A 25,187-nucleotide genomic window follows, 5' to 3' on the forward strand; every position below is an offset into this window, starting at 1 on the left:
GCACTGAGCGCAGAACGCACACGTACATACATATGCTGTCACGCACTGCGACAGTACACTGCAGTGCACGGTCTGCACGAGCATCACTGCCCTCTCGTGTCAAATATGGGAAAGTGACACACTAGCCGCCATTTTTGTCATGCGACGACGTGGACGTTTCTTAAATAAAAATTTCCACATTTGAACTTTGCATCGCAATATCTCCGTTCGTAGGGCACGTAAATAAAACAGAAAAATAAAGACATTTTTAAGAACTTGATCCGTTCACTGGTTATCGAGATCTCAAAATCTCGGGTACTCGCAACTCATCGCGTTGCGTAAATGATCCACGGTGCGGTCTCGCTTCGCGTATACTTGGCGCGAGACACTACCGTGTCTCTTGATATATTTTAGGTAGTTTTTTTCAGGATGTGAAGATTACTTATACTACTGTAATAACATCATAACTTTTTCTTACATAAATCGATTCTTCTAATCATTTTATATATAGAAAGATTAAAATAATGTTAACCCTCAATTAGCACACATGTGTTAATTCGCACCACTTTTTTTCGTTAAGCACTTTTATTTCAATTTTTCATATAAAAATAATTTCTTCTTCCTAAAATAAAGTGCACTACTCGATTGCCAGGGAAATTTTACATAAATTTTTATTAAAAATGACTGAGATACGACAATTAAAAGTTGTCAAAATCTCAAATCGCATTAGTGTGGCATTTGAGGTGGCCCAAACGAAGTGTGCTAATTGAGGGTTAAGATAAGAAACTTAATATTAAATTACTTAATTATTATATAATACCTGAATATATTAGCTGATAAAATTGGACATTGCGTCAAGTATGGTACGCCATCATAATACTGATATCCATTTTGAAAAATGCCATGCCAATGTATACTCGCTTCAAGACCTTCGGCTTCATTTTTTAAATCAATAATAAGGTAATCGTTTTTGCAAACCTAAAAAATTATTGATAATTATTGATTAATTATTGATAATGTTAATTGAATCATTAATATATGATAATAGCAATTATGATCACAGTTTTAATAGTACAATTACATTATTTAATTATGATTCTGAGAAAAGACTATAGTATTTAATACACACAGTAGATTGAGAGGGTACAGGATAGGTATATTAGGTGGGTACTAGAGCTGGTCTGCGTTCAGAAACTTCACCCAGGTGCACCCGCTGAGGCTCACACTGTTCGGAAATGTTCGGGTTGTACCAGTGTGACAGAGATGAAGTCGTTCGAAAACTTCACCCGGGTGCACCTCGGGAGCAAAACTTTTCATCCTGAAATTTTAGGGTAAATCTGGGTAACTTATTGCATTTTTGGTGGAATTTTTTAAAATGTAGTAATGGAGTTTCTTCTTCTATGGAATTGTTCGGAATGCATTCCGATTAAAATTATTCCATTTCCCCTTAAAAAAAAATATGTATAGGAAAAAATTGAATTTCGATCGAAATCCACTCCGAACATTTTCACTATTTCCAGTCAGTTCCAATACATACATCTCTGTGTCCAGTACTTCGTATACAATACACCGGGTATTACGTTTCTTTTCTCTTTTAAACGAGGCTGGCGAATATCGCGAACTGCGGGTCTAAATACTCGAATTCGTAGCTCCATTATCTAATTGCGATTTGCTGAATTGGTTGAACTGTTAACCTATAATGACTCTGATTAGGATTTAAGTAAGGTTAATTCTATTCTTTATCGCTAATTTATTATCAGATTTTATTTATGTTTAATAATATCTTGACACTAATTACGATTATGTTTTTCTATTATTTATAATAATTAATAATTCATCTTATGTAGGTATATCTTAACAGTTGCTTAAGCGATTGATATATTTTACACTCCTTTTGTAAAGTAATAACCAACAATTTTAAATGAAAAAATATATTATTTTATTGCGGGGAAGCGGTTGGCTCGCAGTAAAAGAAGAGACAAATAAGGGCTTGGAAAGGTGGCTGTACGAGCTATGTAGATATGTATCAAGGGGAAGGAGAGAGCGATACTCACTGAGAGAAAATCATACATGTTAATCATATAATTATTGGAACGGTTGTTTCATAAACAGGTGCGCATGGAATGCAGCACAAAATCTTAATACTTATCATTAGATAAATACATATTCAACTTATTGTCAATATAATCACACAAATATAATCAGATAAGTAAGCGTTCAACTTATTGTTAATACGAATCACATTTGAAAGGTAGAATTGATATTATTTAATTCTGAATTGTTAACTCTATTCAGCTACAAGAGCGTAAATCAAACAAGCTGAATATTATTGAATAATTCTAAGCTATTAAAAACGTCGTTAAAGATATTAAATTGAAAATTAATTGAACTCGAAAGACCATGTAAACTATGTATAAATGTATTCTTATTAAATAAATCAAAGGTAATCATTATGTCAAATTAATACTTAGGTAGAGTGCATTACTCTTAACGTTAACGTTATTAAATTATAACATCAGAACTTATCAGAACGTTAAAATCATTAAATTATCACAACAGAACGTATTCGAACATTAAAGTCATTAAATTATCACATCAGAACATATCACAACATGCACATGAATTACATGATTCACGCAGACGCATCTTTATGTGTTATAATTAATCACACTAATTAATCTCACAATTATCAAGAACGAACATGACAGAAAAACATGACTGTTATTTGTCTCGAGACGTCGAAAAGAAATAAAATGTGAATGTAATTGAGTACAATGCAATTGTCATTATATTGAGTAATGACAAAGGTTTATTACAATAATGTAAACTATGACAAAAAGAACCAAATGTTCTCGCAAAGTTTTTGCAAATCAATGTCATGCACATGAATCGTAGTTCGTTGATCGAGCGATGTTTTTGAAACCAGGAGAGATTGTTACGTCTCAAACTAACTTTTCTGGTTTTATTGAAACACTACTAAATACTTTTACGAAGGCTGGACTGTTCACGGAATAGACAGAGATACGATCTCTGGACTGATCATGAAACAAACAGAAAGAAGATCTCTCAATGATTGCTGATGTCACGTCGGCATCACATCTCTCTCTCTCTCTCTCTCTCTCTCTCTCTCTCTCTCTCTCTCTCTAAATAAATAAATAAATAAATTTAGGATGGCGAAAGTGTCCAATCTTTAATTACATTAGTGTTAGAAGATGTTTTAAATGCTGGGGATATTATCATATTGCCAAGAATTGCACGAGGCAGGAAACATGCTATAAATGTGCAGGAAATCATAAGGCGAACGAATGTACAACGGCAAAGAAGAGGTGTATAAACTGTACCTTTAAGAATCAGACATACAACTTGAAGATAAATGTTGAACACGAGGCGCTGGATTCGGAATGTCCGACATTTAAGAAAGTATTGGAGGAGGAGAGAAAAAAAAGCCGGCTGGGAAGATACAATATAGCAATTACAGGAAAAAACTGACTTACTCTGGTATACGAAGGCACAAGGCTGTCTGGCTCATAAGGATGAAATTCGACATCAGGTTATGAAGAGGGTGAATCCTGCGATTCGAGAGTTATCCGAGACTAGATTGACTATAGAAAGTAATGATAGTGAGGTCAAAGCGTTTGATACAATAGATAGAGTAAAGCTAGCGGAAAAATTATATCAGTTTTGTACCGGGGTATAGTGGTGTAAAGGTGTGACAACAGTAGAGTATCATTCGCCGAGTGCGTCAAATGGCGATTTTGTATAGTGATAGGAGACTTTAATATAGGTATAGGTATAGTCAAGCGATGATAGAATTAATTTTTTCGAATAAGGAAATAAAGGAACAAGTGAATGAGTAACTTATAATAACGAACTATGCGTGACTAAAGGTGGAATTTAAAATATGAATAAAAAGAGAAATAAATATAAAGGAAATGTGAGTTTGCAAAAGAAACAAGTGAAAATAACGGACCATGCATGGCTTAAAGTAGGATTTAATATGAATAAAAAAAAAGAGATAAATATAAAGAATTTAATTGTACCTCATGTAGAGGATTTAATTTAAAGAAAAACGTAGGTTAAAACCTCATGTAAAGGACTTAATTTTAGGAAAAACCGAGTTATGTAAATAGCCGAGAAGGCTAATAAAGCTCAATTAATCTCTCTCTCTCTCTCTCTCTCTCTCTCTCTCTCTCTCTCTGTTGATTGCCGAACAGGTGGTAACGACACGTCGTCGTTTGGGGAAGAGATCCTTGATGATCTCTTGTTGTGACTCGGAAGATGCAGTTAGTTGCCAGCAGCCTGGATGTGTTGATTCGATAGCGCTCGCAAAAGAAGTTTAAACGACTGCTTACAATTTTATAACTCAGACAAAAACACTCGAATCAAAGTTATAAATGGTTAACAAGCTCTAACTTAGAAACGTGTTACTGGCTCGACTTTCCGAGAGCGAATGGCCGAAACCGACGCGCGAGGTGAGAGGATGTGGAGGGGAAGCGGCGGCTTAGAGCAGGGTGCGGCAGGCGGAAGTGGAGACGGAGGACCGCTGGTTGGTCTGTCGGCGAGGCGCGGTGGAGGTAGCGGTACGAACCGGCGCGGGGGGTCGATTGCTCCGAAAGGGCACGTTGGCACCACTGCGGGACGTCGACGGCGGGACGTGGCGCGCAGGAGTAGACGAGGTCGGCAGAACGGGTCGGTAAGGAAGAGAGAAGAGATACCGACGATGGAGGAGATGGCGCGAGAACCGAGCTGGAAATTAAGGGGGGTGCGCATCGCGCGTCAGCATGACAACGATCGAGAGTCGAGAGTCGGTGATCGATTGATCAAAGGAAGAGGTGTCGACGGAGCATAGCGAGCGCACGGCAGTGGTGACAGCAGAGCGAGGAGAGATGTGAGAGACGGCAACGAGGAAAAGAAAGAAAGCAGGGAAGCAGTAAAAAGAATAAACAAAAGCAGGAGAAAAGAGGAGAAGGAGAGGGCAAATGTGAAGGGTGAACAAGTAAGTGAGGGAGTAGGAGGAGCGAGACGGGAGGCGCGCACACACACACACACACACACAGGGGGGGTTAGAGGAAGCAGAAAGAAGGAGAGAGGAAGGGTAAGAAGGTAGAAGTTGAATAAAAGTTACGTGTAGGAAAAGGAGCTGAGGGTGAAGGAGGAGAGAGGAGGAAGAGATACGTGAAGGGAGACGGAAGAATGGACGAAAGGAAAAGAAAAGAGTGGAGGGACGAGGCAAAAGACTGAAGAGGTGAAGTAGGAGAGGAGAAAGGAGAGAGGGGCGCAACTGACAAGAGAAAAAGGCAAGAGGGTGAAGAGAAGGCGGCAGAGGGAAGACCGGGGAGATGGAGGAGTCGGAGGGTCTGAGGAGGATGCTGAGCACGATTGCAGAGGAGTTAGGGAAAATTAGAAGGGTGCTAGAGAAAAGGGAAGGAGGACAGAAAGAGCGGAGAGTACCAAGGAGAGAGGGTTGGAGAGTACGGGTGAAAGGAGCGAGCCGGGAAGCAAGACGGAAGAGGGAAAGAGTAGTAAGGCGGAGTGCTGGAAAGAGGAGATGAGAGGAGAGGTCGCAGGATGGAGAGGTGAAAAGGCGGAGGAAGCTGCAGCAGAAGAAACGAAGGTGGCGAAGAGGATTAAAAAAGGCGGGGAAGAAGAGAGGAGAATAATATGGGACAAAGGGGAGATGATCGGAAGATGGGTGGAGGAGGAGGCAAGAAGAAGAGTAAGAGCGGTGGGGGCGAGAGAGGGGGCTGACCTGGGAGGGATAGAGATGGAGGGAGATGAAGGAGTCGGAGAGGGTAGAATGTAAGAGAAAAGGGGGAGGGTCGCAGAAGGAGGCAAAAAGAAGAGAGCGAAGAGAGTGAGAAGACAAAGAGGCTGAAAGAGAGAGTAAAGAGGTTGGAAGATGAGGAGAAGCAAAGAGAAAGAAGGAAGAGGAATGTGATTTGGAGAGGGTTGGATGGGAGGGACGCAGAAGAAAGGAAGGGCTTGATGAAAAGGGTGGCAGAGAAAGTATTGGGTAAAGTGCCGAAGATTAGAAGGGTGTGGAAAAGGAGAGGGGAGGAAGGGAGGGAGGTGATGATAGTAGAAATGGAGGATAAGAAAGAGAGAGCGGATCTGTTAGGAAGGTATGGGGAATTTAGGAAGAGGTGGGGGATAGGCGTAGACGAGGACTTGACTATGGAGAAGAGAAAAACGAGGTGGAAGTTACTTGAGAAAGCAAGGAAGGAGAGAGAAAAAAGTAGGAAAACTAGGGTAGAAAACAGGAAAATTTGGGTGGAAGGAAAGGAGATTGTGTGGAACGTGGATAAAAGAAAATGGGAGGAGAAGTAAGGGTAGGGATGGTCGGGTGTCGAGGAAGGGGGGAAAAGAGAAGGAAGCGAAGGGGAAAGGGAGGTTATCCTTGTGTTGCAGAGTCGAGAGCGGTGAGGAGGCGGAGAGCTGAGGAGTTGAGCTGATAAAAGAGGGTGGAAGAAGCGGCCAGAAGAAGGGGCGAAAGAGAGCGATAAGGAAAAAGAGAGGCAAGTTCCGAAAGGTTGGGGGGTACCAGGTAAAAGGTCGCACGCGGCCAGGTCGGGTATAAAAAGATTGTAATTTATAAAGGGTTGGGTACGTCCTTAAAAAACGCCGCATGTGTTGTATGATGGTTGTAAGATATTTGTAAGGGGTTTGTGACCGTTTCTCGAGAAAAAACGCCTTTCAAACCCTGAAAAAAAAATAAATAAGGTCTACAAATACAATACAAATATTATTTCATCGTTATTTGGTGATTCCATCACTAATTTTACTTAAAAAAAAGTAAAAGCTGTAGAAGCACTCAGCGGCTCATCATTATTATCTTATCTGGATATAAACTATTTAAAGCTATCTTGATTATTTCTTGTCCAGCAGTCACGGCGCAGGATACAATATTTTCTCGAAATTTTCTTTCGTCTGCCATGTCTTAGTACTTATTTACCGTTTGCAAACTATTTACACCTGGAGTGTACCTTGCCCCTACCACTACTCACCCAGGTCTACCATCAGGGTAACGTTTCCGAACGCAGCCCTGGAAGAATACGGGATATATGATAAGGAAGGAAGGAAAAAGGGAAAAAGTTAGGACAAGAATAGGAAGAAAAGCAATTAAGTATGAGGAAAGTATTGAGAAAGGGAAAGGGAATTTATATAGGCGAGATGCTGGAAAGAAATTAAGAAAAGAAAGAAGGAAGAGGCTTAAAGTGGGAAGTTCAGAAAAAAGGTTTTTATGACGAAAGAAGAGTATCTGAAGTGGGTAAAGAGGAAAGAGGAAAAGGGACAGGAGATAGGGGGAGAGGTGGAACAGAGGGGTATAGAGGTGCAACATGGAAGAATAGAAAACTCAAAATGAAACAGATGGTACTAATAAGTATATAGTAATTTGTACTAAAACATAGGTTGGTAGCTCTGCTTTTCTAGTTCTCAAGTTATTATTCGCGCGGGCTTTCTCATTGTCTTTTGTCCATCGGCTACCTTTGTATAAACCTCAGTAGCCGATTAACGTATATTAAAGGCATTGCTACTCAATCAAGATACGTTTCCCTTTCATCCTGCACGCAATATCTTCTGGTGTGACTGCACTCTCTGCGATTACAGTATAGCCTTCTTAGGTACAAGGAATTAAGGACGATAGGCTTATCAAGATATTTAAAGAAAAAAGAAAAAGGAGGGAAGATTTATTAGAATAGCAAGATTTAAGCTGGGAAATGAGATGAGACGAGGGAAATATTGGGAAGGGGAAAAGGGAAGAAAATGGAGATTATATGAGAAGGAGAGGAAGAAATATAAGAACACGTAATAGAAACATGTATGGGGGAAGAGATGGGGGTGGGACAGAGAAAATAGTTAGGAAAAACAACGGGAGTGGGGACGAATGGATGAAGAAAGAAGGAGAGAGAGAATTCTGACTGTAGAATGGGGGATAGGGAGGGGTTGATAGAAAGAGTAATAGAGGGGAAGACAAGAGGACGCGGGACAGACAGACGGACGGATGTGGATGCGCAAGTGTAAGAGAGAGTGGAGGAATGAGAGGGCGAGAGAGAAAGAGAGAGAGAGGGGGAGGGAGAGAGAGAGGGAGAAAAAGAGGAAGAGAAGGAGCGGAGAGGGAGAGGGGGAGAGAGGGGAGAGGAGGGAGAGAGAGAGAGAGAGAGATTGAGCTTTATTAGCCCTCCCGTACATCAAATGTCCTTACATTAATTCCTCTACATGAGGTACAATATATTTTTTTAACATACGTTTAAATGGTTCGATTCTTTTACATTGCTTTATTTCTATCGATAGGGCGTTATACATATTCAAACCTTCATAAAACAAATTTTTTGCCCGCTTTTTGTTCTATGAAATTGTATTGCAATACTCCCGGTCTGTCTTGTTTGCCGTCCACTCACGTCTTTTACTATTTCTTTCCTATTACTTAAATGTTTTAAAACTATGCCACTTACTATCTTAAAAATAAAAATGCATACATTGTACATCAGCACCTGTCTTACATTCATAAACCTAAGAATTTGCAGCATCAATTCTACTTTTATATATTGCGAGCATTGTAATATGACTCTCATGGCAAAGTTTTATGCCACTTGCAGTCGATTCAGTTGCGTTTCACCCATGCCCACTAACATCGTTGCGCAATATTCAAAATGAGGCGCTATGATAGACTTATACACAGTACATCCAGTGTACACCGATTTATCATTTCCTATTTTATTCAGAAAACTCACTTTTTTCCCTATTTTCTTTAACATATAATCACAGTAGTCATCCCAACGGAGTTAACTATCGATCATTACACCCAAATGTTTCATTTTCTCGACACGCTCTATTACAGTTCCATCCAAACTTTTTACTATTATGTTTGTTTTTATTTCTTTCCTTATATTTCTATCACGTATTTTGTCTTATCTCCATTCATTTTTAACATATTTATATTCATCCATTCTTTTTAACTGTACCGAGCACCATATTTAGTTTCATTTCTAATTCTTCACAACTTTTATTTGTTACACTTGCGGTCGTGTCATCTGCAAATAACTTATTAAATATATTTCCCTTCGGACAGACTTTAACTATATCATTTATGTACAAAATAAACAATAGAGGTCCTAATACGGATTCCTGTGGCACGCTATATACTGTATCAATTATTTTAGAATATATAATCACTGAATCTAACTTGTTGCTTTCTATTACTTAAATACGATTTTATCCATTCTCATATAACTCCTTTTATTCCATACTGATATAATTTTTCCACTAATCTTACTCTAGCTATTGTCTCAAACGCTCTCTTAAGATCCAGAAATAACACTCCCACCATTTTTTTCTCTTCAACTATCAACTTCCAGTCTTCGATAAAATTTTAAATTGCTGTCTCACACAATTGCTGTTTCCAAAATCCTGATTGGTGTTCGGTTATTATTTCATTATCTTCTAGAAATTTTTCCAATTGTTTTTTTACAACTACTCTAATAATTTTTATATATCGGTAACATACTAATCAGTCTATACTCGCTCGCTTTTTTGGTTTGTTTACCTTTGATATCGGTATTATCATTGATGTTTTCTATCCTTTTGGAAATTTACCTGTCCTAAACGAATCATTTATCACTCCTACAAACTCATATTTTATCACATGTAGCACCATTTTTATTCTATTACGATTTATCCCTTCCTCTGTTCTGTTCTTTTGTGGTAGTTCCTTAACAATTTGTTCCAGACTTCTTGCACTAATTGGCTCAACATTTTCCGTAATCTCTTTATTTTCAATGACATAAATAGATCTCCTACCTGTGTCTTTTATCCCCTTGTTACTAATAGATTTCACAATGTTACTAATATTTTTTACATAATATATATTAAATTAGGAGAAAAAAGGCTATCAAGGGCGATCGCAGATTTTAGTGTGTGATGTCATTTATACTTCTAAATACAGTAGTTCGAACGTTTTGGCTCCATTCGAGCCATCCTCAGCAATAACAATAATGTGTCACTCGTTCCAAATGCCCATTGGTAAGTTTACCGATTAGAATTGTCGGAAACATCGACCAAATGATCGATATCTGAAAAATATCTTTGTTAGAGTCGTGTAATAAAACAAAAACTTCAGCAACTCACCAAAAGGCCGAACAACGTGGGAACATAAAACGGTGTAGAGACAGAATAATTTGCGAGGAGACTTAACAGTCTCATCGACACGCCAAACAGCAATGAAATGACAATTATTCAGAGGAGAAGCGTGTCACGAGTCAAAACAACAGTGCGGATAATACATAGTGTGTAAAGTCGATGAGATAAATATTAGATTAGATGTAACCATTAGCAGGGCAGGATCTGGCCGCGTCAGCAAGTTTTATACGAATGGTAAAAAATACATGGGTGTAGATTATAATTTATTTAAGACATCTATATATGCGTGGTGTAAAAATTCAGTATCATTTTGTGAATTAATCCCATTTTTTGTAACTTAATGTGAGATATTTCAGAAATAAGTCTTCTGGAGAGATATCTTTCATTATCCAAAATTTCGACGTTCTCCCAGTCAAAGTCATAATCGAAATTCAATTTGTGTTCTGTAATAACCGATTCAGTAGTAGTGTTTCTGTGAATGTGGTTACGGTGTTCTGAGGCTCTCGTTCTCAATTGTTTCTTCGTCTGGCCCACATACGACGCGTCACAGTTATTACAAGATATTTTGTGAACCACATTTTTCTTATGTTAGATTGAATTGGGAGAACGTATTTTTGTACTTTGATAAATTTCTGAAGTTTATTTAGATTGTAGAAGGACAAGTTGACATGTAGGTCCTTGACGACCCTTTTAAAATCTTCAGAAATACCCGGGATATATGGGACGGTAAACCAATTACGACGTTTCTCTTCAATCGTGGATAGAGGTTCATTTTGTTTAAAAGTACATTTGTGAAGTAATGATTTTATTCGAGTGTTAATGGTATCAAAAATAAAAATAAATGTCAACGGATAGTCATTCTTCAGGAGAACGTCTATTATGAACTTAATGTTCTTAACATGGAATTTTGGATGAGAGAGTAAAAAGGCCCCATCTACCATGCCCATAATCGTGCTTCTTTTTTGAGAGACAGGGTGCTACGACAAGAAGTTAAGGTAACGACCTGAAAAAGTTGGTTTGTGAAACCAGTCAAAATGTTTTCATTTTTGATAATTGTCAAATCTAAAAAATTCAACCTATCGCCACCGACTTCAATTATGAACTGAAGTCTGGAGTGATAAGAATAAAAATGTTTCAAAATAGTGTCAAGAGCATAAAAAGGTACAGCCATGGCTATGTCATCAACGTATCTAAAATAAAAAGGTAAAGTGAAGGTGAGTTGTCGCAACACACTGTCTTCCAGATCTTGCATTAGTATATCCGCTGCGATGGGAGAAAACGGAGAGCCCATGGGAGAACCAAATTTTTGTTTGTAAATAATTTTATTAAAACAAAAATACGTAGAATTTAATATTAGTTCGACTGCTTTAATAAAATCATCCTTAGTATCTTGCAGTTTTTTGAGATATGTGACCATCTATTTGAAATGCTTTCCAAAACTAAATCTGTCGGGATGTTTGTGAAGAGGGAGATTACGTCTAAAGAAATCAATATGTAATCGTTATTCAATTGAGTTTCTTTTAGTTTTTTAGCAAGTTGAAAACTGTTATCGTGGCTATCAGGTTTCGGAATACTTTCGGAAATGATCTTATGTAAAATAAATACTTATGTAAGACTGTCAATAGAGGAAACTATGATTCTGAAGGGATTACCTATTTTATGAATTTTTGGTAATCCATAAGCTCTCGGGAGAACCCCATCGGTACACAATAACTGTTTGTATTTCTGGTCAGAGATATATTTCTGATTTTTCCATCTCACGATAGTCTCCCTAATTTTTCTTGTGAGTATTTGATTAGGATCTTTATTGATTACAGAATATGTGGTTGTGTTCGATAACAAATCTGTGATACTTTGACTGTAATGTTCTCTGTCCAGTGCTACCGTGCTGTTGTCTTTATCGGCACGAGTAAAAATAATATTAGGATTGTTAATCATAAATAATTTTGTGGCTTTAACGAGGTTAGACAGTTCGGAATGGAGAGGAAATTTCGGAGAAAAAAAAAGAAGCTTGTTGATAACAGGAATAGAACGGTTTTTGATGCTCAGAATCCTATTTATTTGTAAGCCTCTCGTGTTCCCTTCTGTGCATTTTATGAATTCGATAACAGTCTTTTTTATATTGTTAATGGGTAAGGAGAAGTTCTCGCCTAACTGTAAGAGGCATTGAACATTCTCAGGAATTGCTGTGGAAGTTAAATTGATGAACCATTTGTCTTTGATATGGGTGAGAGAGGATTTGGAAGTGTTAGAACAAACAAAAGGATCAATGTGAACCTCAAAAGTATTCAAACAGTTATTGTGGTCAATTGTTGGATCAGCGCGAGAGAAATCAGTTTCTATTTTAGTGACATGATTTTTACACCACGCATATATAGATGTCTTAAATAAATTATAATCTACACCCATGTATTTTTTACCATTCGTATAAAACTTGCTGACGCGGCCAGATTCTGCCTTGCTAATGGTTACATCTAATCTAATATTTATCTTATCGATTTTACACACTATGTATTATCCGCACTGTTGTTTTGACTCGTGACACGCTTCTCCTCTGAATAATTGTCATTTCATCGCTGTTTGGCGTGTCGATGAGACTGTTAAGTCTCCTCGCAAATTATTCTGTCTCTACACCGTTTTATGTTCCCACGTTGTTCGGCCTTTTGGTGAGTTGCTGAAGTTTTTGTTTTATTACACGACTCTAACAAAGATATTTTTCAGATATCGATCATTTGGTCAATGTTTCCGACAATTCTAATCGGTAAACTTACCAATGGGCATTTGAAACGAGTGACACATTATTGTTATTGCTGAGGATGTCTCGAATGGAGCCGAAACGTTTGAACTACTGTATTTAGAAGAATAAATGACATCACACACTAAAATCTGCGGTCGACCTTGATAGCCCTTTCTTCTCCTATTTTGAATTTCGAGGGTTCACTATTAATTGATATATTAAATTTATCAGCTATATTACATTTTTCTATGTCTTCTAATATTTCAAAATCTACATTATCAATGTTCTCTGAACCCTTTTGCTCACCCTTAATTATTTCTTTCAAAGTTTTCCACATCTTTTTGTAGGATCACTCTTATTATTATCTATCATATTCTCATATAATATTCCTTCTTTTTTTTCTCTAATAAGTTTTACTACTGCATTTCTTTTATTCTTAAAATATTCCCAGTCTTTTTTCTCACCTGTGTTTGTTTCTCTACTGTGAGCCTCATCTCTTCTAACTACTGCCATTCTTATTTCATCTGAAAAAGCCATTTTTTCTTTTCCTATACTTTCGGAAATTTAAACTTTTTCTTAGGTGCTACAGTATCTAATACACTTACTATACTATTAACAAATCTCTCAGCCCTAATACTTACATCTAGCCCTTGACCTTGGTCAGTTCTTTCTTCCATTATTCTAAGAAAATTATCTACATTAAATTTACTATAGTCCCTGCCTTTAAATTCTTTATTTTTATTTCTTTTTTTATTCATATTAAATTCTGTTTTTAGCCATGCATGGTTTGTTATTTTAGGTTTCTCATTTACTTGTACCTTTACTTTTTTATTCGAAAAAATTAAATCTATACCTAATTGTTCGATTATCTTTTGTAATTCTCGTTGGACAATCAACATATTGCCTCATCCCTAGGTTTTGCATTACCGTTAATAATTTTTTTGTATAAAATGAATCTACCATTATATCTATATTAAAGTTCCCCCCTTTTATCACTGTATAGTTATACTTTATTATTAAATTTTCTACCGTATCTTCCAAAAATCTCACGAAATTGCCATTTGACGCACTCGGCAAATGATACACTACTGCTATCATACCTTTATACAAATTTTCTCTCATTTCCTCCACCACGCACCGACAGTTTGACACTATTTTTTTCTTTTCAACTATCCTAAATTTAATATTAGCTCTAACATGTAACAGGACTTCTCCTGTATTTCTATTTTCAGCATCACATCTAACTATACTATACCCCGGTACATTGACCTCACTATCCTCAATTTCTACAGTCAATTTAATCTCAGATAACGCTAGAATCGCAGGATTCACCCTCTTCATAATTTGATGTTGAATTTCATTCTTATGCTCCAATAAGCTTTGTGCATTCGTATACCAGAGTAATTCCGCTTTTTCCTGTTGCTATTTTGCACCTTCCCAGCCGGCTCTTTTTTTCCTCCTCCAATACTTTCTTAAATGTCGGACATTCCGAATCCAGCGCGGGTGTTCAACATTTATCTTCAAGTTGTACGTCTGATTCTTATAGGTACAGTTTACACACTTTTTCATTGCCGTCGTACATTCATTTGCCTTATGATTTCCTGCACATTTATAGCATGTTTCCTGTCTTGTGCAATTCTTGGCAATATGATAATAGCTTCAGCATTTAAAACATCTTCTAACACTAATATAATTAAATATAGGACACTTTCGCCATCCTAAATTTATTTTTGCTCTGTTTATTAGTGATTTATGAGTGCTTTCACCCACTTCAATTATATTACAGATCCTTGCTCAATATTTTTATTTTTTCCTCTTAATATTTTTTTCACTAAGTGCATACAGAATTCTTCGCCAATTCTATTCTGCTTCTTGATTGTATCTATCAATTCATCATCCTCCATTTTCATTTTCTTTCTACCAACATCAAGCCACGGTAGTAGCCGTGTGATACGTAGCGTCAGATTGTACAATATTCATAGATAGACTCGACATAAGTTCGCGCAAGTAGTTTGCTTCAAAGTTGTTAACCAGTAGATTACAATTTAAATCGCCACCTATAATGATATTCTTATGCAGATGAGAGATTAGTAAGAGCTTGTGCAAAGTCGTGAAAAAGAAAGTCTTTAGGTCTCCTGTAAACCGACGCGAATAAGACAGTCGGCATCACTCGGCAATCGAATTTCAATTAAAATATATTCAGGAGCGTTAATGTGAGTTACAGCAGAGGTCGCAACTAGCTTAGCCTTAAGTGAGTTGTGTATGTAACAGGCTACGCCCTCTCTTACACGCCCAACCCGATCATGGCGAATCAAAAAATAACCATCTAAGGCCACAAGCTCATCCGAAACACCTTCATGAAGCCACGTTTCAGATATTGAAATAATATGATGCGGATTGGAATCAAAGTGAAGTCTGACAAACTCAATGTGATCACGAAGAAAGTTGGCGTTAAACTGAGCAACACGAAATTCAAATTCATTACGTTTTAAGCATTTCTGTGGATAAATCAGGTATGGTCAGTCAAGCTTAGCAAGATCGGCACTTGAACCAATGTAAATAACGGGCGTACCATCAGAGTGCCTCACACATATCCGTCCATCTCTTACCCAAACATACTGAAATGACCGATCTTTAGCAAAACGCTTTGTTTGTTGCAAAAATTCATAACAATCTTTAGAGAGCAATTCATTAACATAAACAATGTTTTTGGAGTCGTTACCGTAAATCTCTCCCTGCCTAAGAACACCCCTGGCACGTTTTTTGGAAATAATTATATTGCGGACGGCTCTAGAGGTTACAGTAATAATAAAAGAGTTCCTAGCAGCAACAGCCTTAGGTCGATCACAAGCAGATTCCGGGAGAGGTTTGCAAACAGCTTTTACGTTGAGAATATGTGGCGACATATTGGAAGCGCCAAGAGCCGCAAGCAAGTTCTGAGCAACCACAGACGGAGTAACAGAAAACGCATCCGGCAATCTCGACACAATGAGCTCATTCGCATCACTAGTTTGCTGGGTTGACCAAGCAGTTTTGAAGTTTTGTAATTCGTTCTTGAGAGCCGCATTCTCATGTTCTAAGCTGGAAATACGCTGAATATTACTAGCAACAGTTTCAGATAGTCAATTTAGCTGATAAATTTTACCATTGTTTTCGTCATTAGTTCTCAGCTGACATTCAATGAAGGCAGAGAGCCTTGATTCTGACTTCTTAATTTCGTCATTTATTCTCTGCTGACTTTCGATGAAAGCAAAGATCCTAGAATCAGACTTTTTCATGTGCTCGATCAGTCCCAGCAAAAGATCATTCGTCGTGAGTTGTAGGCTCGATTGAGTACGGGAGTCAACAGAAGAGGCCACGTTCTCAAAATCAAATGATTGCGCGCGCTTTTAAGTTCCCGGTGTGAGAGGAGGTATGTCTAATGACGATAAAAGAGATTTGCAGCAAGTATCAGCGTATTTAGTCACTGAATATGACCTGATACAACGAGGATTAAACATCCTTCTGCACTCCCCGCACTCAACCGACTTGTTCGCAATTGATTTTCTGCACTTAGTGCACGTAGGCTGCATGCGTTAAAAGTTATTACTTAAACTAAAAGTCACTATGCACACTGATCATGCAGCAAGCATAAAGTACGCAAAGATCACAAGAGATGCCGCAGGTGTGGTTTGATCGATGTCGTACGCCTTTGTCCGTCCAATAGCAGCCAAATACGAAGAGAGCAGTGAAGGTAGTAATTCATGCACGTGTCCACCAATAGCGATGCGCAGAGAAAAATAAGAAGCGGAAATCATAAGCATGCGCGGCAGAAATCCTCGCAAAAAGACAAATCATATTAAGGTTATAATAGAAGCAATTTTTACCTCGAAATATCCAATATTCAAGTTGCAGGGAAAGAAAGACCTTATATCTATTCTTAGCAAGCAACCAAAGACCTGCTCAAACCTGCAACAAAATTGCCCGGAGGCAACTTACAGCAGAAATGATGTTCCACGAATTGAAAAGCAAAGAAACAGCGTGACACAAGTAATACTCACGAGAGAGAGAAAGAGAGAGAGAGAGAGATTAATTGATTAAATTTATTATGCCCAAACATTTGCTAAAGGGCAAAATCAAAATTATAGATACATAGGTAAAAACGCAAAAATTTTGAATGCATTACAATATGCATTACAATATTGGATGCATTACAATGAGCTATTGTAATGCACCCAAAATGCTTAAAACTAAACTAAATTAAACTAAACAAAAGAAGAGAATAAGCATGAACAAGATGTAACTAAGTGTAAATTTGATGACACGAATAAACTCGATTGCACAACTAAAATTGCACCGGTAGACGTATAATATAACCTTAACTAATATAACTACTAATGTATATATAACGCGATTACTAATTTGTATAACCAAGTAGTGATACCATTGCACTACGAAAATTGCACTGGCAGGCAACAAAGCAAGCGCTAACCAGATTCAGTAGCGAATAAATGTAAACGGAGGAGGTTTTTGAAGGATAGAAGGGAAGGTGCAGATGTTACGTTGCGTTGATAGGAAGAGAATGCCAAAAGCGTATCGCAGAAGGACGAAAAGAGTTCCAATACGTTGCAGTTCTACAAAACGGTACGTTAAAAGTCAGAGACGAACCGAGAAGGCGGTCGGATCTCCTAAGCGATGAGTCAGGCGAAATGAAGAGCTCGCTCAGGTAGGCAGAAGACTGTAAGAACAAGATACGATAAACCTGACAGCCTAGAAAGTACAGTCTCCTATTCTCAACCGAGAGCCAACCCAGTCGACGCCTGTAGGGCGTGACATGTTCATCACGTCTAAGATTAAAAATGTAGCGTACACAGCAGTTTACAAGTCTTTGCAACGTCATATTTAACTCATTGCTCAAACCGTCGTAGACGAGGCAGCAGTAGTCCACGTGAGGTGTAATCAACGTCGTTACTAACTTAATTCGCAATTCGGTGGAAAGAGAGTTTCTGTTAAATTTTAATCTGTATAGCGCATAGTGCACTTTCTGCGATACGTGTGAAATGTGCTTTTTCCAGGACAGAGTAGGCGTGAAAATCACCCGCCTTTAATTTAGCCGGATTAAGCTTCAGACCATTAGATTCTGCATAATCAAAAATAGCAATAGCATCTCTATTTATTAACTCCAATCCATGGCGGATGTTGGCAGGAGAACATGAGAGATACACTTAAATGTCGTCGGCAAATAACATATGGCGTGCATGCTATAACACTCCACCTATATCGTTGATGAACAGAGGTAATAAAAGTAGCCCGAGTACAGAGCCCTGAGGAACGCCCGATGACGTATGTAGCCACTCAGAGAAATTCCCAGCATCGTCAACTACAGACTGATAGCGTCCAGTCAAGTGAGAGAAAGTCCACATAAGGACAGCATCTGAAAAGCCAATCTCCTTTAACTTGATTAGCAGCTTGAGATGCGGGACCGTATCAAACGCCTTACTAAAATCAAAGAGGATCATAATTACAATAAGACCATTTTCAATCCCTCCTTTGATGTCAACGCAAACCCGCAGAAGTGCTGTCTGTGTGTTATGACATGGCCGATATGCAGACTGTTTAGGATTTATAAGGTTCATGTTCATGTTCAATTAAGTATTCTGTAATTTGTGCGGCAACAATCCTCTCAAGTAATTTCGACAGCTCTGGTAGATTGGCTATGGGCCTTGTATCGGACGGAGATAATGATATACGAATCTTTGAATGGGGGCAGATCATCGCACGCTTCCATTGAAATGGAAAAGAGGAAGTTTGCAGTGAGCAGTTGAACAAAGCAATGAGATGCGACGAGATTATAAGCCAAGCAATTTGCAGAATATAGAGTGATATTCTATCTGAGCCAGATGCATAAGAATGGAGCGGTTTTGCCGAGATAAGTTTGAGAACCGTAGCAGGTGTCACAGCAGAGAACACAAACTCTGGTCTCTGAGATGTTCGAGTCACTGAAGCAATAGCAGAGATAAAGTCCGTATACAAGCAAGGTATTTGAGCATTGTAAACTGAAACGTAAAAAGAGTTTAATTGACTGGGCGCAAAAAAGTGTAAAGGAAAGACCAAAGTCGAATTTACAAGACCTAATCGCGCTAGTTCTCTCCAAAGTTTGGAAGGGTCAGTAATATTTTTGAGAGAGTTTAGTTGAATTTCATCTTTGACACGTTTGATATCCGAATTAAGTTGATTTCTAAAGTGTCTATAAGTGGCATAATCAAATAAAACGCCGGAACGTTTTGCCTGCTTGTATAGCTGGTTGCGAGTACGAATCCGAGCTTTAAGCTCGTCCGTAAACCATCGCACCGGGGGCCTTCTGATAACAAATGCTTGCTTAGAGGCAAACACATCAAGTGTTCGAAGTAAAGCTTCCGACAGTCTCATACAGAGCCTCTCAGTTTCACCAACGCTGGTTTGGTCATCCAGTCCCACACCTTCGTCACCAACCGCAGCGGACATAGGATTCTCAATTACAAAGCGAAGATGATCACGGAACTCACAATCAATAGACTTATAACAACGTCTTACAATGGTACGGTCAATCGCCAGGCTTGTGCCCAAGGTAAGTGATAATTTGATTAGGTCGTGACCAGCTATAAACGGACACTCAGATCTAGTGAACAACAAGATTTTTTCGGCTGTCATCTACCTAGACATAAGTTCGCGCAAGTAGTTAGCGTCACAGTTGTTTGTAAGAAGGTTGCAGTTAAAGTCTCCCCCAATAATTATGTTCTTATACAATAAGTGTGAAACACTAAGAAATGTTTCTGTAAATTCATTTAGAAGAAGACCTTTTGGCCTCCTATAGACCGATGCAAATAACACAGTCTCATTATTAGGTAGACGGATCTCGCAGATGAGATACTCAGGAGCATCAACATCATCTCTTGCAGAAGTAGCAATAACTGCAACCTTCAGTGAGTTATGCACATAGCATGCAACTCCACCGTCTTTTCTACCTACACGATCATGTCGAATCAGAAAATAACCATCCAGGGCCACGAAATCATCAGCGATTTCAGCATTCAGCCACGTTTCAGAAACGGAGATAATATGATGAACATTTGTATTAAAATGTAACCTTACTAAGTCAATGTGACCACAAACCGAATTTGCATTAAATTGAGCCACCCGAAAGCCCTGTATTGAAGCGCAACGAACAGCAGAAGGAGTCGCGTTACACCCACGGCCATATCAATTCAATTTAGCAAGATCTGAGTCAGAGTCAATGTAAGTAACTGGGGCGCCGTCAGTTGATCTGACACATATTCGACACCCCCTCGTCCAGACATACTTATGAGACTTCTCCTTAGCAATCCGCTTGGTCTGCTGCAATAAGTCATACGTGGTCCTGGATAGCAGTTCATTTACATAAATGTTCCGGTTAGAGTCAACATCACACACCTCATTTTGTTTAAGAGACCGTTTCGCTTTCTTACTAGCAATTACCGTATCACGGACCGCACCAGGGGTTAGAGTGACCACGAACAAGTCTGTACCGGTAGGACCCAAAGAACCGTCAGAAGTTGTAACCGCTTGCCGTTTCCGCGCCATAGATCTGACGTTAAGAACGTGGTTAGAAAGATTTGGGATATCAAGCACTTTAAAAATATTACCGACCAACTCTGAAGGAGTAATCGACAGCTCCTTGGGAACTCCCGAGATAACCAATTTGTTCTCATTATCGTCACGGGTACACGGAACAGACTGAGCGGCCTTCAGATCCCAGACTTCGCAAGCAAGAGCTGCACTTTCCTGTTCTAGCTTATCAATACGCAACGCACTCTGGGCGACCGTGTCTGCAATGAGATCTAGTTTATTCAATTTGTCATTAATTTCTCTATTAATACGCCCCTGGTCCTCCATAAAAGCCGAGAGCTTAGCGTCTGAATCTTTCAGTTGGTTAAATAGTTTCTGGAGCAGCACGTTGGTCTCAGCCTGCTCCCGCGACCGCGCCTGCCCCTGAGTCGCCGACACTCCACTCGAAAAGTCAAAAGATTGTGCATTCGGTTCGATGACAGGTGTAAGAGGCGTGTCTAATGTGCCGCAAGAGATTTGCAGCAAGTGTTTGCATATCTGGTTGCAGCATAAGATTTGACACAACCTGGGTGAAACTCTCTCTTACACCCGTCGCAATCACGCGATTGGTTCGCTATCGGCTTCCCGCACCTAACGCACATACGCTGCTCAATGTATAATTGGTAGGCAATGTCACTGGAAGATAACTAAATTGGTATCACGCAAACCAAGCGGACCAGAGCAAGGCGGTCCAGTTAATTGCAGTGGCCAATTAGCAGTCGCTACGTCAGCACACGCTCAGAGATAGCAAGCAGAAGGAGAAGCTCAACAGCAAACACATGCATAGCAGTGATAATAAAAGTCACTACACACTGATCGCGCAAGCACAGCAGCAACCAATCAGCACGTGCACAGGAAGCGACAGATAGAGAAGCTCGGCGATAAGTGACGCATGCGCCGCTATGATCGACGTCCTCCACAGGAGCAGCCACAAGTGAGGTTATTGTAGGCGATAATGTTTGCCATAGAAATGCTCACCGCAGACAAAAATCGCCAGAAGGATAATACTTGTGCATGACAAGCAACAAAAAACCTGCTTGATTCTGTAACAGAAATTGCCCAAAGGCAGCTTGCGGCAGAGAAATGTCTAATCAAAGCAGGAGCGACAGAACAGGAGAGAGAGAAAGATAGATAGAGATTGATTGATTGATTGATCAGTATATTTATGCCCAAGCAAAGCTAAAGGGCAAGGATAGCAAAGTACTATAAAAATACAAAATATAAACCAAAATACAAAGAACACGCTACTTAAGTATAAATACAGCTTAATATAAACTGTACGCAGCTAAAACTAGAAAAACACTAACGCAACAAAAGTATGACGCAACTTAAAACTAGGAAAAAATAACAAAGAATGATCTAGACAGAACTTGACTTAAGAAAACACTAATATCGCAAGATAGTTTCACCTTAAGGAAGAAGCTAAGACTAAAGGTACTAAGAGTAGCAGGAATTCAGTCTGTGAATTCAGATGAAAACAGGTACGATCGAAGAAGACTTTTGAACGCAAGAATAGTATTTGCAGACGTAATGTTATTCGGGAAAGAATGCCAGAAATATACGGCCGATATCTGAAAGGAATGTCGATATATTTCCGTTTTGAAGGCCGGAATATGAAAGGTTTGCGAAGAAGAATTAACTAGTCGATCTGACCTTTTAAGTGATGGGCTAATTGGGGTGAAAAGTTCACTCAGATAGATTGGCGAGCCCATGTAAATGATACGATAGATCTGACAGCCAAGAAAATATAGTCTTCTATTCTCTACGGACAGCCATCCTAGACGACGTCGATATTGCGTTATATGCTCGTCTTTCCGCAAATTATAGATAAATCTGATGCAACAATTTACAAGTCTCTGCAACTTCAGATTAAGTTCCTTGCTCAGGCCATGATAGACAAGGCAACAATAGTCCAAATGAGGTAACACCAGAGACGTAACCAGCCTGATTCTAAGTTCTGTGGAGAGGGAATTCATATTAAATTTTAGTTTATACAACGCATAATGCACTCTCTGTGAGACATGCGAGATATGTTTTTTCCAAGAGAAATTGGATTCGAAACAGACTCCAAGGTTCCTCACCTCCCTTACATATGGCAAGGGCGTATGATTGACAATTATAGGTGGCAATGAGTCCAGATCGATATTATTGATATTTGTTCCACTTCCAAAAATAATGACTTTGGATTTCGCAGGATTCAATTTCAGACCATTGGCAATAGCATAATCGAAAACAGCACCTGCATCTTTGGAGATCAGGTAAAGGTTATGGAGGAGATCAGACGGAGCACAGGAACAATAGATCTGGATATCATCAGCAAATATCATGTATTCGGAATAGATCAGGACTCTCCCAATGTCGTTGATGTAAAGAGTGAACAAAGGTGGGCCAAGTACGGAGCCTTGAGGAACCCCACATAGCGTAAAAAGCCAAGAAGAAAAGTTACCCTCATCATCAACAACAGCCTGAGAACGACCGGTAAGATAAGAATAGATCCAGATAAGGGTGGGATCTGAAAAACCCAGCTCTTTGAGTTTAACCAGAAGTCCAAGATGAGGTACCGTGTCGAACGCCTTGCTGAAATCAAAGAGGATCATGATAGTAATAAACCCACCGTCAATTGCTTTCTTTATATCGTCGCAGACACGCAGTGGGGCAGATTGAGTACTGTGACATGGACGAAAGGCAGACTGTCTCATACTAATAAGATTGTACCTAGTAAGATAATCATTTATCTGTGAAACAACAATACGTTCGAGTAATTTGGACAGCTCTGGCAGATTGGCTATCGGCCTCGTGTCTGACGGAGATGATGAGATGCGGATTTTCGAAAAAGGGCGAATAAGCGCCCGTTTCCACTGCGACGGAAAGAAGGAAAGTTCTAGTGAGCGATTGAAAAGAGCCGTTAGACACGACGAAATGACTGGCCAAGCCAAACGCAAGATGTAGAGAGGAATGCCATCCACTCCTGTCGCATAGGAATGAAGTGGTCTCTTAGAAATCAGCTCAAAGATCGTGCGCGGCGTAATCACAGAAAAAACAAATTCAGGACGTTGGGACGGACAAGGAACACGAGTAATAGCAGAGATAAAGTCATCAAATAAACAAGGCGAATAAGCATCAGAAACCGAGACGTAGTGTGCATTCAATTGATTAGACGTAAAGTAGTGTAAAGGAGAAACTAGAGAAGATTTTACGAGACCCAGCCGTGCTAGTTCTCTCCAAAGTTTAGCAGGGTCCGTAATAGTATTAAGAGAGTTTAGCTGAAACTCACTTCTGGCACGTTTAATATCTATGTATAGCTGGTTATGATATTGCCTATATACAGAATAGCCAAGTATGCTACCTGACCGCTTAGCGCGCTTGTAAATCTGATTCCGAGTGCGTATCCTAGACCTGAGATCGTCAGTAAGCCACCGCACAGGGGGCTTTTTGATGACAACAACACGCTCTGGTGCAAACACATTAAGTGTATTAAGTACAGATTCGGAGAGCACAGAACAGAATCTATCAACTTGAGATAGCGACGACTGGTCAGGAGTGGCATTAACACAAGCGGTAACCTCAGGACTCTCAGTTAAGGACTGAAGATGAACCTGGAACTCATCCACATCGATAGCACGATAGCAACGTCTTACAACTGTACGCGCCGCCACTGTCTTCCTGCCCAATGAGAGAGACAACTCAATGAGATCATGACCCGCAATGAACGGGCTCTCGGATTTAGAAAATATTAGGACTTTCTCGCAATCATCCATCACTAGGACATCAAGCCATGAGTCAGTGGTGGCCGTATGATACGTGGCGTCGGATTAAACAATGTACATGGATAGACTAGACATAAGATCACGCAGGTAATAGGATTCAAAGCTATTTGCCAGTAAATTACAGTTCAAGTCGCCACCTATAATGATATTTTTATAGAGATGGGAGACATTAGTAAGTGCTTGAGCAAAGTCATGAAGTAGGAAGCCCTTAGGTCTCCTATAGATTGACGCAAATAAGACTGTTTCATCGCATGGCAATCGAATTTTAATCAAAAGGAATTCCGGAGCATTGATATGAGCTGCAGCAGAGGACGCGACCAGCTTAGCCTTAAGTGAACGATGAATGTAACAGGCTACGCCCCCTCCCATACGCCCAACCCGGTCATGGCGGATCATAAAATAGCCATCTAGGGCCACAAGCTCGTCTGAAATACCTTCATGAAGCCACGTTTCGGATACCGAGACAATATGATACGGATTTGAATCAAAGTGGAGCCTGACCAGCTCCATGTGACCACGAAGAGAGTTAGCATTGAAATGAGCAACTCGAAATTCGGATTTGTTATGACTAGAGCGCCTCGGTGGATGTATCTGATACGGTCAATCAAGGCGAGCCAGATCAGCACTCGAACCGATGTTGATAACAGGCGAGCCATCAGATTGTCTCACGCAAATCCGCCCGTGCCTCACACACACATATTTATATAACCGCTCCTTAGCCATACGCTTTGTCTGCTGCAACAATTCATAACTATCCTTAGAGAGTAGTTCGTTAATATAAACAATACTTCTGGAGTCATTTCCACAAACCTCTCCCTGCCTGAGAACGCCCTTAACTCGCTTCTTGGAAATAATTAGGTCGCGGACGGAGTTAGAAATCACAGTAATAAAAAGAGAATTACTGGCAGTAGTAGCATTTGAATGGGAAAAAGCAGAATCAGGGAGAGACTTGCGGACGACTCTTA

General features: G+C 39.4%; 1 protein-coding gene across 1 annotated transcript in view; it reads right to left on the reverse strand.

Moving 5' to 3' along the window:
- LOC143901636 (uncharacterized) overlaps window positions 1-25,187 on the reverse strand; it is a 226,935-nt gene that overhangs the window by 138,540 nt on the left and 63,208 nt on the right. The window contains exon 4 of the mRNA XM_077414064.1: window positions 800-957. Within this exon, the coding sequence (XP_077270190.1) occupies window positions 800-957 (158 nt within the window). The remainder of the gene's footprint in view (window positions 1-799; window positions 958-25,187) is intronic.

The sequence above is a fragment of the Temnothorax americanus genome, unplaced genomic scaffold (assembly GCF_048541705.1).
Source record: "Temnothorax americanus isolate GAGA-0224 unplaced genomic scaffold, ASM4854170v1 Scaffold35, whole genome shotgun sequence".
Classification (NCBI taxonomy): Eukaryota; Metazoa; Arthropoda; class Insecta; order Hymenoptera; family Formicidae; genus Temnothorax; species Temnothorax americanus.